Here is a 14,650-nt window from a genome sequence, read left to right as displayed (position 1 = left end):
ATTCCAAATACCACGGCACAGATCCGGGCTTCAACATACACATTTTGGGAGACACAAACAGTCCAAGGCAGCATGGTAACCACATACACAACACTTTCTGTGTACCCACCTGCACAACACGAAGTACTTTATTATGTTAACTGCCCAAGAAGACATGGGAAGTAGGTCAGTTACTAACTCCATTTTACAAATGAAAACAGACTCGGAGAAGTTGAACTTCCCCAAAACACAATGGCTCATAAAAGCGACATTAGGATTCAAACATGGCCGCCCGACTCCGTCCATGCCCTTACCAGTTTCAGTTCATGATCACTTACCTACAGAGCTAGCACCTACAGCAACCCCTGAAGCTGTACACTGTTTTATGGTTTACATATCACTTTCCTGAACACTTGATCCTCACATGAATCCCATGAGGTCCCTTGTAGATAATATGAATAAGACCAAGCATGTGAAATGCCCACAAAAATCCCTGCTATACAGCAGGTTTTCTGTGAGCATCCTCAGACTCAGAGAAATATCAAGAGGGTCATGAACCCCTGAAAACTGTGTATAGCAGTCCCCCTTTGTCCACGATTTCAGTGACCCGCTGTCACCATTACAACCCCAGTGTAACAAATCATCAAAAGATCAGCAATAGCCTGATGCTACGTCACAATGCCGATATCCTTCATCTCACCTCATCTCACATCATCACAGGAAGGGTGAGGCCAGTAAGAGAAGATATTTTGCAAGAGACCACATTCACATAACTTTTATTACAGTATATTCTTATAATTGTTTATTATTTGCTACGGACAGTCATCTCCTTACTATCTTACTGTAGTGTGTACACACCATAGGTGTGTACATATAGGAAAAAACAGTACATAGGTCTTGGGTTTGATACTACCCACAGTTTCAGGTATTTGTTGGGGGGGGCGGGTCTTAGGGCATATTCCCTTTTGTTAATTAAATTAAAGTGAAAATAAGAAAAAGAACATATCCCCTCTTGTGTGATGTGAAATGTGTGTTTCTCAGGAGAAAATCTCAAGAGCTGGGTCAAACATAAGGGCCACACTAAGGATGTGAACCAACAGTTTGCCAAAGAAGACAGACAAATGGCCAATAAACACGTGAATATCCTCGACATCATTACTCATGAGGGAAATGCAAATCTAAACCACAATGAGACACCTCTTCACACCCACTCGTAAGATCATATAAGGGATGGGAAGAATCTGAAACTATCGTATACACTGTTCATGCACAATCTCTCTGGAAAACAGTTTGGCAGTTCCTCAAAAGGCTAAACATAGAATTACTAACTCCACTTCTGGGTACCTACCTAAGAGAAATGAAAGTGTATGTCCATACAAAACCCCGTACACAAATGTCCACAGCACATTATTCATAATAGCCAAAGATCACAAACAACCCAAATGTCCATCAAGTAACGGACAAAGAAGATGTGATATGGAATATTATGTAGCAATACAAAAAAACATCCTACATGCATGAACTCTGAAAACTTTAAGATAAATGAAAGAAACAGATAAAAAGGAAAACTTCTTGTAGGTGGCCATCTATATACGATGCCCGGAAGAGACAGATCTGTAGTGGCAGAAGGTAGATCAGTGGTTGCCTAGGGCTGGTGGGGATAGACGGACAAAGAGTTGACAGCTAAGGGGTGCGGGGCTTCTTTTACAGATGACAGATGTTATAAAATGGACTGTAGTGATAGATGGATGATTCTGTGAATATACTAAAAGCCACTAAATTGTATACTTTAACTAGGTGAATTAGGGGTGCCTGGATGGCTCAGTTGGTAGAGCATGTGACTCCTTATCTCAGGGTCGTGAGTTCAAGACCCACACTGGGTGTGAAGACTACCTAAAAATAAGTAAGTAAGTAAATAAATAAATAAATAAATAGGTGGATTATGGGATATCTGAATTATATCTCAAAAATTTTTAAGTGGGGAGAAGCACAGGCAAAGAAAAAGACTGACCCATCACAGAAAACCACAATCGTCCCCCTAATCCATGGGGGATACATTCCAAGACTCCCAGTGGATGCTGGAAAGAGCAGATAGTATTCAATTCTATAAAATATAGCATTCAATGTATGCTATATTTTTTTCCTGGACACACACACTTATAATAAAGTTTAATTTGTAAATTAAGCATGGGGCACCTGCGTGGCTCAGGTCATGATCCCAGGGTTCTGTCATGGGACTCCCTGCTCAGAGGGGAGCCTGCTTCTCCCTCACCCTCTGCCTGCCTCTCTGCTTACTAGTGCTCTCTGCCAAATAAATAAGAGCTTTTAGAAATAAATACATAAGGCACAATAACTAATAATAAATAATTACAATAAGGTATGTAAATGTGGTCTCTCTCCCTCAAAATCTTATTGTATTATACTCATCCTTACGACCAGGACGATGTGGGATGCTAGAATGCCTATGTGAGGAGATGAAGTGAGCTGATGAGCTGAATGAAGACGGCACGGTAATGTAGCGTGAGACCACTCAACTTCATGATGATTTGCTGGAAGGAGGATCATCTGCTTCCACACTGTGGTTGACTAAAACTGCAGAAAACAACCAAAGACAAGAAGGGACTACTGTATTTAAGTAAGTAATGGCCCACCGGCAGAAAGAAATTAGACCACAAATGTGTTGCATTCAACCAATAAAGTTCTTTTAAAAATCTTCTGAAGCAACCACTGAAATGTAAAAAACCAAGAGGTTTCACATTCAAGAAATAATCTTTTATCTGCATTTTCTATAAAAAGGAAGGGGGGCACAGAATCTGGCAGTACTTGGCTTGCATTTCAACTTGGCAATAGCCAGCTGGGGCCAACTGTGGGCCGCCATGTTTAGTCGGGGCTTATAACAACCTGAGTCTGCAGCAGGCCTGTTTTTTGTTTGTTTGTTTTTGTTTGTTTTTTAATTTTTTTTTTAAGATTTTATTTATTTATTAGTCAGAGAGAGAGAGAGAGAGAGAGCACAGGCAGACAGAGTAGCAGGCAGAGTCAGAGGGCAAAGCAGGCTCCCCGTCGAGCAAGGAGCCCGACGTGGGACTCGATCCCAGGACGCTGGGATCATGACCTGAGCCGAAGGCAGCCACTTAACCAACTGAGGCACCCCGGCGTCCCCAGGCCTGATTTTTGAGTTTGAGTTTTTGAGCTCCTGGATCTATCACTTTCATTGGATTTTCAAAGGAATTTCTGCCTCGAAACATATTAGGAGCTCTTAGAAGGTGATGGCCAGTGAAAGGTGGCTATTTGCTTTATAGTTAAGGAAACTGAGGTAGCTTCCCAAAGGCAAAAGGGCATGTAGCCAGCAGTAAAACTACCCTTTTCCAACTATTCCTTTTATTACTCTTCTCACCTTGCTGCTGATGCTTCTAGAGACTTAATTATCACATTCTGCCCCTTTTTTTGATTACAAGTAAGGAAAATCAGTGATAAAGAGCATGCCAGACATTCCAAAATGGTGTGTTCTCATCAGGCTCTATGATCTAATCACAAGGAAACTTTTGCCTAGCCCTGACCTTTTACCTGGTATGGGCAATTTAAGGAGGCCCTCCTGGCCCATATCCCAACACATTCCAGTACTAGGAAAGAGAAAAAGGATGTTGATCTTGCACACATGGCAGGGGAATAAAATACCAAGAAAGGGTATTTTCTCCAAGTTCACCCCACACACCTACCCAGAAGCAGAAGTCTCAGACAGGGACGTTTCCACCCCTGGACCACGTGGTTTGCTCATGTCAAAAATGACTATTATAAGAAACTCTGAATCCACAATCAGCAGAGTGAACAGAGAACTTCCGTTGCCCATAGTCATTCATCCCACTGGGCTCTGAGTTTTCCAGGAAAAAAATTCTTTTTCTAGGGGGTGGGGGGGAAATGGGAAGGGAGAGGGAGAATGAGAATCCCAAGCAGAGCTTCATCTCTCAACCTGGAGATCATGACCTGAGCCAAAACCAAGAGCAGGACGCTTAACAGACTGAGACACCCAGGTGTCCCTGGAAGAAAATTCCGTGTGACGGCCATACATAGTTTACAGAGAGGTAGAACAGAGCACAGCCAAATCCACCAGGCTGATCTCTGCAGCCAAGACACACAGCACCACTGCAATCCTGGGATACCTGGTGGTTATCCAGGCCTGGACATCTGAAGAACCAGGGCACAGGGTCACTCCACAGAGGGCTGTAGAGCAAACACAGACAGTGAAAGTGCGGGGAAGGCACCTGCCAGTGCTACCAAGAAAACCTCTTGGTTTTTCTGAAAGCTCAGAAAAAGAATGTAACCCCTAAGCCAAACAAAACTACCACTTCTCGCTGCTCCCCGTTGCATAACTGGTCATAGCACTCCAACGGTCTCCGAGTTTATCAGCACTGTAAATAACTGAGGGCCTCTTCCCCAGAGATACGGAAACCCCATGGAAGAAAGAGAAAGCAGCATTAGTCCACCCCAACAAGGTGACCTGCCAAACGTTCTGGTGCTAAGTGCATCCAAAGAAAGTTCCAGGGCAATCCATTGCTACACACTCCACATACCCTAGAAACCACGGACTCCGGGCAGTAGCTGAACCCAGCCGCAAGCAGATTCAATCCCCCTCATCAAGTTACAGGACGCATCCCATTACGGAGTTTGGAGAAAACTTCTGGGGTTTTGTTTGTTTTCATTTAATTGTGATAAAATGCATATAATATAGAATTTGCCTTCTTCACTATTTTTTTAAGATTTTATTTATTTGTCAGAGAGAGAACACAAGCCAGGGGGAGCAGCAGGCAGAGGGAGAAGCAGACTCCCCTCTAAGCAGGGATTCCTAAGCGGGACTTGATCCTGGGACCCCAGGATTGTGACCAGAGCCAAATGTAGAGGCTTAACTGACTGAGCCACCCAGGTGCCCCCCATCTTAACTATTTTTAAGTGTCCAGGTTAGTATTGTTAAGTATATTCACATATTTGTGCAACCAATCTCCAAAACTTTTGATCCTGCCACAATGAAACTCTACACCCATTAAATAGCACCTCATTTTCCCTCTCTCCCAGCCTCTGATGACCTTCATTCTACTTTTTCTTTCTATGAATTGGACTACTTTATATACCTTTTGATGAGTGCCTGTTTTACTTTGCATAACATCTTCAAGGTTCATCCACGTTGTATCACGTGTCAGAATTTTTCCTCTTTAAAGCTAAGTATTCCACTGTGCGTGCGGGTGTGTGTGCGCGCGTGTAAACACACCACATTGTGTTTATCCATTCAGAAAATCTATTTCTGTGATGGTGTTGTTCTAGTGACACACAGCTATGCAGTTCAATTTGTAACGGTCATGATTTTATACCAAGAAAGGAAAAGAGAGACAGACAGAGAGACCCTGGATTGTGTGACATTGGTATTCCAAGAGAAGAAAAAGCAGCTAACTAAAGCAGCGGTAAAGCTCAGGTCCAGCATGGAGAAGCAGCACACCATTCCCCTCCAGCTCAAAAAGAAGTTTTGTTCGCTGTATATTCCCAAGTTCTGGAATAGGTCTTAGCACGAAGTTGGCACTTATAAATTCATAAATATCTGGATGATATTTATGACTGAATGAATCCAAAGAGTGATTGAATGCTTCAAATCCAACAGTTTGAATACCTCTGGATTGGAGAGAAATATAAGGATGAAAGATAGAAAGAGAACTTTGTTTGAATTTCTATTAACAGTTCAAAGATTTACCACAAGAAATTATTTTTGCGTTATTAGCAGAATTTTAAAGGAAAAAAGTCTGAGAGGATAATTTGTCATAGTAATACACCAATTCAATGTACCTGGCACGCACTCTTTTTCAGAGAGCTACTGGAAAAAGTGCTCCAGCAAAATGATGGGGAAAAAAAAAAAATCACAAGGACATGGGATATAAGAAACAGGAACCAGCATAACAGAAGAAAAGGGAATCCGCATCCGTGCATCCAACATCAAGACTGGAAAGGTCTGGACAGGCAAAGCAAATCAGAAAGCTGTATTCAAGATAAAACTGGTTAAAACAGGTATTACACGAGATCATGTTGAGAGAACATGATATAGGCAACTGGCAAAGAACTTGTTAGTTCTATCAGTGCAAACGCCACAGAAAATTCTGGAAACACACAAAGACCACTCTGGGGGAAATCTAAAGTTAGAAAGGGGGAGTAATCATATACTACCTAACTCAGCTTTTAATACTGTGTGTGTAAGACATAGTAATGTTGACTGGACTAAATATTGACCTAACTAAAAATTATGGACAACTGTATTCTGCAGATGTTAGGAACAGGAAGGACCACGTGAATGGTAGATGCAGGAATACAAAAGAAATCTAAATCCTTATATTCCATCTGGAAAGTATTCCAATGACTACACCTGAAAAATCAAGAAGGAGTCACACAAGTATTATCTAGAGGCATGAACAAGTATCAACAAGCTAAAAGAGATGAACATGATTGCGGTTTCAGAAAAGCAGGAAATGATGGAGGGTTCTGCTGTTTTTAGTAACAGCTTTTATGGAATTATTTCACTCTGAACTATGCATATATACAACTTCAAAAAAACTAAGAAGTAAAAAACAAAAAACAACAACAATAAAAAAAAAAAACCCCACAACTGAGACCCACTTTGGAATATCTTACCTAACATGATTTTTTAAAATAGGAAATAGTTGCCATGTAGATTTCTGATGGGACACGAAGAAATAACAGATACAGGGAGCACGGACATTGGGGAGCTCCAACACTGGATGCGTCTACTCAAGTGTAATGAAAGTCACTCTCAGACTGGCTCTTCAGCCTACCCTCAACGCCCATGATCAAAAAGTCCAGTGACATATTTCAGGTCCTTGAGAGTTTTGGCATAGATGTCCTGCCAAAAACATGAGCCATGATAGAAAATTGCAAATAGTCACGATAAGACCCAAATTTGTGGCGAATCACCAGTGTGCTGTATGGGGCTTTTCCTTCTCCTCCAGGGTACAATCAACTCAAAGCGCTATTCATACCCTTGTCTATCAAGGCAAGTTTAATACCAGAGAACTAGTCCCTAATTTTGGCCCCCAAAAGGAGGCTCCTGCTGAGTCCCATCGTGAATGATTTATAATCCCTAGAGGATAGGGGCTGGTTGGGGTAGGGAGATAGGAAACGTCCAGACTCTTCAGTCAAACCCAGGTGTCAGTCTAATCAGAATATTTAATGCTTTACCAGCGGTGGTAGAATCCAAAGCGGATGAAAAATTCACATCAAAATTCATACACAGGGGAAAGAAACTAAAAAATTCAGCTCCCACTTTGGCAGTTAGGGGTGACCCTCCTTCTCCCTAGGAACAAATCATCAAAATCCTATGTGCGGACAGAATACTCACATTCTTAGTGTTTTAAAGCACTGCCCTGGGTTTGCTTCTTTATTTTCCTCCTTCAGCTTCATTTTCCTCACCTGGAAACCGGTGGGGTGGGCGGATGGGAGGGGCGATGACAGACCTCATAGGGTTATTGCCAAGATGCGGTGTTAACCGTGACAAACTTTCGCACCCCGCTAAGTATGTTAGGCATCATTTTCTAAGTGCCCGGCACATACAGCACCTGATTTAATCTTCAAATTATAAATATTATCCTGCTTTCCAGATGAGGAAGAATTACACCGATTAAGTAACTTGCTCAGGATCACAGTCGGTGGTGGAGCGGGTAGGCTCGGTCAGGTGCTCTGGCTCCGAAGACCGTACTCGTAACCAGTCTGTGCTGAAGCACGGGAAACGCAGTGCGCCCCACGAGCGTCCTGCATTCACACACAGTGCGTGCCCCTCCAGAGCAGCTAAGTGATAGCCCGGGTGAGGTTCGCTTGCCTTGTGAGACAAAGCCATGACCAGGGTCTCCGCTCCTTTCCCCAGTCCCCAGCGTCCCGGGGCGCCCTCCCTCTCCAAGCCCCCAGAACTTCCAGTCGCGCTCCGGGCCACGAGTGGAGGGGAGCCCGTCCGCGGCTTCCGAGGCTGCGAGTCCCGAGGCTCGAGCCCCGGCGGCGCGAGGCGAGGGAGGAGCGGCCGGTGGGGGGCCGGGGTTTACCTTGACCAGCACTCTCATCTCTCCGGGACTCCGGCGCCGGGCGCACACCGCCGGCTGAACGCTTCTCCCGCGGCCTCCGGGGAGCCGCCGCGCCCGGCTCGCTCCGCTCCCCTCCGGCCAGACGGGCCCCTGCCGCTCCGGGCTGCGCCTTTTCTCCTCCCTGCGGCCGGCTCACGCCACGTCCGGTCTCCGCCGCCGGCCCCGAGCGGAACCGGAGAGCTACCTCCTCTCCAGAGACCTGTCCCCACCGCGCCAAGCTGAGCCCCGGTCCCCGTTAGGTTTCCGCTGTGACACCACCTCCGCGCTGGCCCCATTCCAGCTCCCGGAACGGGGACTGCGGGACCTGCCCTTTAGTGGGTGCCCTGCGTTAGCCGAAACCTCGGAGATGATAATCAGCTTCAGGTGGGGACCTGAGGACGGGAAGTCAGGCGTTTCGTAAGTCCTAGCTATTCTAGATCCCACTTAGGTACGTGCGCGACTGGCCCCACCCACAGCCGCCTAGGGCCCTGGGTGCAGATCAGGTAAATGGCCTAAAGCCCTTTTGCCCCGCCGGCCCCGGGCCGCCCTGCCCACCTGTAAGCGCCCCACAGCTGGTCGGGCTTTCATCCTGGACGTGCAGGCCCGCTAGCAAAGCCTCATCTGAGCTTCTGACTTGTGGAGTCTGATCTGGGCTCCACCTCCACACGCTGCCTTTTACGGCCCATGGAATTGTCAAGATACGCTTTCGCCTCATTTACCTCTTGTGTAGGAAGGAGGTGTATTTCTAACCTGACCTAAATCAAAGTGAGGGCCAAAAAGAATGTTCAGTAACAGACATATCTGTGGTATTATATTGTTCCTGTCGAGTCCCCATAGTGGGCGAGGACATGAAAGACTTAGCCTTACAGCCCCACTTGTACTATCTAGAAGTTCCTGGGTATGTCAAGGGACCCCCTCAGTGCCTGAGTTTACTTATCGATGCGGTGGGAATGACAGCGAATAAGCCCACCTTCCTCAGAGGTTCCACTGAACAAAAGGAATCCATAAACTACCATCCAACTGCTTTCCCGATTTGTTGTTTTCAGTGCGTTCTTCTACCTGGCAGCCTTGATTTAGGTTGGGTCGGTGACTCTGGGTGGATCTGGTATGTTGGCAGGAGATGCTCACTTGTAATTACCATACTAGTTGTAATTAACGAGTGCTGTAATTAACAATGCTTGCCCTTCATCCCTGATGATTGGCTTCGGATTCGGGGTATCTACCCTTTTACTCCATTCTGAGTTTCTGCCCAGTGAGCTCACATTTGCAGACATGGTTAACAGGTTCCCCCCCCCCATTTCTCAGCGTGGTTTTAACCAACATTTTTTAGAAAACTTGAACATCTCCTATGTGCCATAACATTTTGTTTTCCTATTAACGCATTCACTCTTTCCTCGACCCATCTCCTTCAAAGTGGTAATGATCAATAGGCCATTAACAAGTTCAAAAGCCCCTCCGGCCTGTTAGGTCTCTCACAGTGCTAGACACTGGGAGCTCTCAGAAATCTGCAGACCCACTACGAACACTGGACATTTAAGACCCAAGATTCTTAAGATCTTGGTGCACTGGGATCACTAACTTCTAGCTTAATGTCTTTAGGAAATGTACATGTTACTATGATCACATGCTCTTTTCTGATCAAGCTGCAAGGCACAAAGTCCAAACTACCGGGGCCATTCCAGGATACACCACAGCCATCCCAGGGCTTATGGCATCTGCTGTGCTCGTCAACAAGCCTCCCCAGGTTCCCAAGCTGTTATCAGCAGCACCTGAGGAATCTGTTAAAACCACGGATTCCCAAGGCCCCACCCACCCCTCCCAGACCACTGGTATTGGAATCTCTGGGTGAGGCCCAGGAATGTGCATCTTTCACAGGTGCCTCAATCGATTTAAAGGCTCTTATCAATAGAGGTCTTATGGCCACGAACATACTTATGCCCAAAAACTAGCTCCAGAATTTATACTTTAGAATGGTCATTAGTAATCTAGTGTGACTTGACTCAGGCCAAAAAATATTTCCTGAACACAGACTGTTTGTCAGGTATCCTGCTGGGTGCTGGGAAAACAAAGATGAATAAGACATTGTCCAGTCTGTAAGGAGTTTGAGTTTGTAGGAGGAGGAACAATCAAAAATGAAACTGTACCTGGGGCGCCATTGGTAACCCTCGTCAATAGAAACAGTGCTATATTTTCTCATTCCTTGCCCTCCCTTATCCCTTTCTTCCTCTTCCCACTCTTAAATCCTGTGTCGTCTTCTCTTTCGGACCTCCCTTTTTATCCTGGGCATTGTAAACGTTTGTTTGCAGACCCAATGTGGTTTTAAGATACTGTTCCAACTTTTAAAGTCAGTCTAATGATTTCAAAATGGAAAAGAACAGCTGATTTTTCAGCAGAGAACAATGGGCATGACAACATTTTTTAACGTGTCAAGATCTTAACGTGTCCCAGTAATTGGAGCCCACTAACAGGCAGTTTCTAATATATGCATTCTTCTCTTGAAGAAATTTGTTTCAGCTTGGACTTGGTTTTGATTGGGTTTCTTTTGACAGGAGTGAGGGTTGTTGGGATTTTTGTGCAGTAATACTTCCCATCCCCTCTGGACAGTGCAGCAGGGAAAATGAGAAAAAAAAAAAAAAAGCTCTGTTCCTTTGCACCAAGAAGAAGAAAGAGCCCCACCGGGAAACTCTGACCCCAGGGCATCAGGGCGTGTTATCATCTTTGGTTTGTGGTCCTCACCCTGGGTGGTCACCCCTTTCCTTTCTGAGGCATAAAGGAAACAGAACAAATGCCTGGTATTCTGAAGGGGGTGGTGGCAAATATGGTAAGCTAGAGTGGGTTCCACAGTGGGGAAAGTTTAAAGGTCTGGGTAATTTACTGAAGAAGTCCAATGAGGGTGTAGCACCAGCAATGAGGGATACCATTCAGCCCTCCCAGTCCCTTCCGGTGTAACTTTTTCTGGTTTTAGACTTCCCTATTCAACCCAAGGGGTTGAGTTTGAATTTCATGCATTTATGTGCCCAAACAGCTACAAACCAAATTTCCTTTTGACAGGAAGCGATCTATTTTCTTCTGCTTACTGAATAAATTTCTCTCCTATTCAGTGCTTCTAAAGGGAATCTGCTTCCAATTCAGTTCTCTATTTGCTATGAAAATGGATTATTCCTCCTGTTATGTAAGCAAAGATTAAAACAGGGACGGCTGGCAAGGTAGAAGTATTGGAACTTTCACATACTTTTGGTGACAGTTTAAAACGATATCCTTTGGAAGGTGTTTTAACATACCATATTCAAGGCATGCCCTTTCTCGTCACAGTGCCAATCCCAGGACTTCGTACATCAGAAATACACAAAGATATGTCAGTAAGGATACGTGTAGTAGCACTTTCTGTAATGGAGAGGAATCGCTAATAACGCACATGGCCATCAGTGAACTTTGGCGTAAGTCAACTCTGGTGTGTGTAGGCCATGCAGCACCCGTGGCTTTCAGAAGAATGACTTCGATCTGAAGGTACACAGGTAGGGAACGGGAGAACAGCAACTAGTCAAAGCAAGTATCATTTCATTTTTTTTAAGATTTATATGTGTCGGTTGGAATATTCATAGGAAAGTTCTAGAAGAATATATGCCAAGCTGCTAACAAGGGAAGGCATATTTCTATTAAAAAATTATTCATGGCTTATCTGAAATTTGAATTTAACTGGGCATCCTGCCCCACAAGGTTGTTCTGCAAAGTCTGCTTTGGTAGCTGTAGGCAGCTGTGGGTGCTCTTTCAAGGGTGCCTTACAGACAGTGACACCAAACCTAAGCTCCGCTAGGACAGTACCTTCACGTTCGATGTTGAATGATTCTTGAAGAGAAGGAAAGAAGGGTCTTAAAACTGATTGAGCATCTTTAACGAGTTGCCAGGCCAGCGGGTAGATACCATCTTCTTTGGCTTCTTTCATACAAACATAGTGGATACTATACTTTGTTCAATGACCACAAACGCCTCCCATCCCAGCACATACCTCTTTGCAATGGGACTTTGCAACAGCCTCCCCATGCCCCATGAAGAGACCCAGTCTCTTCTCCACAGCCCTAAATCTAAACCAGACTTGTAGCCAATAAAATATGGCCAAAGTGCCAAAGTTCCTGAGTCTAGGCCTCAAGTGGCCCTGCATTTTCGGCCTTCCCCTCATGTAACACTACGCTAGCCCACGTGGAGATGCGAGCCCTCAGAAGTACGCAGACAACCCTCAGAATCCTGTGGCATAATCAACCAATGTTATTTGAAGCTACGAAATTTGGGGGTTAACTTGTTCTAAAACAATACATAACTCAGTTTCTTTTCTCATTGTTTTCCTCGGTTTTTTTCCACACAAAATCTCTGCTCTGAATTTCTGAATCTCTGAGGATTCACTGAAGGTCAGCAAGCTTCTTTGTGAGTCTCACCAGTTTCTCAACTTGTAAGGTGTGAAGCCAATGAAAATTTGAACACAGGTCTGTGAGGCTGTAAAGGTCCATACTGTTTTGTTTTGCTTTTATATACACCTTGAACATAATGAGCATTCATTACAATATAGTTGGGTAACTAACTGTATGAATCAGAAGTTGGTTTTTATTACTTGCATATATTAGAATTAAGAATATATCTATTTGACAAGAAATGTCTACCATGACTAAAAATTTTAACCTTTAGATCTTTTTTTTTTTTTTTTTTTTTACTGTGGGGCGGGGGACGGGGGGAGAGGACAAAAAACACTATTCAACCTATTGTTGTTGTCCCTGAAAGGTGAACCATAGTTGTTCATCCATGGAACAAGTACTCTAGTAGGGTAAGAAGTTTTGTTATTCCATTTTAGTTGAGAAAACTGAAGGACAAAAAAAAAAAAAATACTTAACTAGAAGAAACCAACTAACTAAACCCTCCACACCTATCTCATTTATCCAGCACTGTTTTTTCTTTTAACTTATTTTTAAATGACTAGAACCTCAGAGAAAGTTACAAAAATCATATATAGGATCCCTTGAACTAAAATGAGAGGCTTTTGAAAGCATTTTAAATTGATAATTGTTTAAGTATTCCTTCTGCAGTATTCTTTACATTATCAATGTGTGCCATGAATAAAGGAGGGAAGAAATTACTACTTATAGGGCACTCACTGTGGGCTAGATACTTTGATACACACCTTATTTTTTAAATTTTTATTTATTTATTTTTTACAGGGGGAGAGGAGGAAGGGAGGGGCAGAGGGAGAGAGAGAGAGAGAGAATCCCAAGCAGGCTCCACACTCAGCACGGAGCCCAATGCAGGACTTGATCTCACAACCCAGAGATAATGACCTGAGCCAAAATCAAGAGTTGGATGGTTAAGAGACTGAGCCGCCCAGGCCTATGCCTTATTTTTATTTAACACATTATTAACCACCATTTTATATAATAACAGGGTTTCCAAAAAGTCAACACTTGTCCAGAGTAAGTAAAACTAAAATTCCAAAACAGTTTGTCTGACTCCAAGGCCCATGGTGTTTCCATCCTATTAGAGTTCCTACCCAGAATAATCTCAACTTCTATTTACTACTGAGGTTTCATTTTGCTTTCGTTTTAATGTTACTTCAACGAAAGTATTTATAAACTCTGAGCAAAGAATCATGTTTTTCCAACTAACTTTCAGTACGGTAGCAGATCTACACAGCAAAGGAAACCACAGGCATCCAGGACTGACGAGATCTTTAGATTATGTCCTTCTCTAAACAAATCGAGTGTGATTTACTTAATGGTAAAGATGCCCAAGCATTGCAGTAATATCCTTGAAGGTATAATAATTCAAACCTTTTTGAGACAAGGTCATTATGTCTAGATATTAAATCTGGAGTCACTATAATCCAACCACAAAATTTATCTAGCTATCTTAAGTAAATAAATCCTGAGGGTTGGCTGTGTGGTTCTGAGGGCTGGCTGGTCTCTCCACATGGTCTTTCTTCCCACAATGGTGGCCTAGGGTAGCATGACGTGAGGGACAGGCCGAAGCTTCGGGCCCACTGAAGGCCTATACTTGGGAACTTCACAGCTCTGGTAAAATGGAGATTGTTTTACTCACCTAAGAGTAAAATGTGGTCATAAAAAGGCTTCACCATCTTGTGACCCATGAAGATCATATCTAGAACTCTCATCCCCCCAGAAAATCTTACATATGATGCTAATTTGAATAAGATATTTATATCAAAATTATATAATATGTTATAAATTAGCTGAAAGTCTATTATTAGAGGAGTAATTAAATTACTAGATGTGTAATTATGTGGCTGTTGAAAACTGCTAACAATGAAGATTCTAAAAGAAGGCCAAAAAGGGAGTTAGAAAAGGGTATATGTTATGTTGAGTACAACTATGTAAAAAAACTATGTAGAAAAAAATTGGAAATGTCTCTTTATTTTTCCAAGTATCCTTTACTGTGGTCTTATTATTTTTACAATTTTTAAAATTAATTAAAAGTGAAAATCTCACATATCTTGGAATGACTCACAGGATTACCTAAAATTCCCATTTTATACTTTTTCTGATCATTTATTCTCCCTGATGAATAAAACATGA

The 14,650-nt window shown here is 43.4% G+C and overlaps 1 protein-coding gene across 9 annotated transcripts in view; it reads right to left on the bottom strand.

The window, feature by feature from the left end:
- TRPM6 (transient receptor potential cation channel subfamily M member 6) overlaps window positions 1-14,650 on the bottom strand; it is a 165,920-nt gene that overhangs the window by 136,452 nt on the left and 14,818 nt on the right. For 8 of the 9 annotated variants that reach the window (XR_006820706.1, XR_006820707.1, XM_046022196.1 and 5 more), the window contains exon 1: window positions 8,061-8,531. The exons of the other annotated variant lie outside the window; for it this stretch is intronic. Coding sequence is in view for 6 of the 8 variants with exons in the window: in XM_046022196.1 (XP_045878152.1) it covers window positions 8,061-8,078 (18 nt within the window). In the remaining 2 variants the exon portion in view is untranslated. Of the gene's footprint in view, window positions 1-8,060; window positions 8,532-14,650 lie in introns of those variants that run through there. 9 annotated transcript variants of the gene reach the window in all.

Source organism: Meles meles, chromosome 11, assembly GCF_922984935.1.
Source record: "Meles meles chromosome 11, mMelMel3.1 paternal haplotype, whole genome shotgun sequence".
In the NCBI taxonomy this organism is placed as follows: domain Eukaryota; kingdom Metazoa; phylum Chordata; class Mammalia; order Carnivora; family Mustelidae; genus Meles; species Meles meles.
The sequence above is the reverse complement of the archived record's forward strand: the minus strand, read 5'-3'. Positions and strand labels throughout refer to the sequence as shown.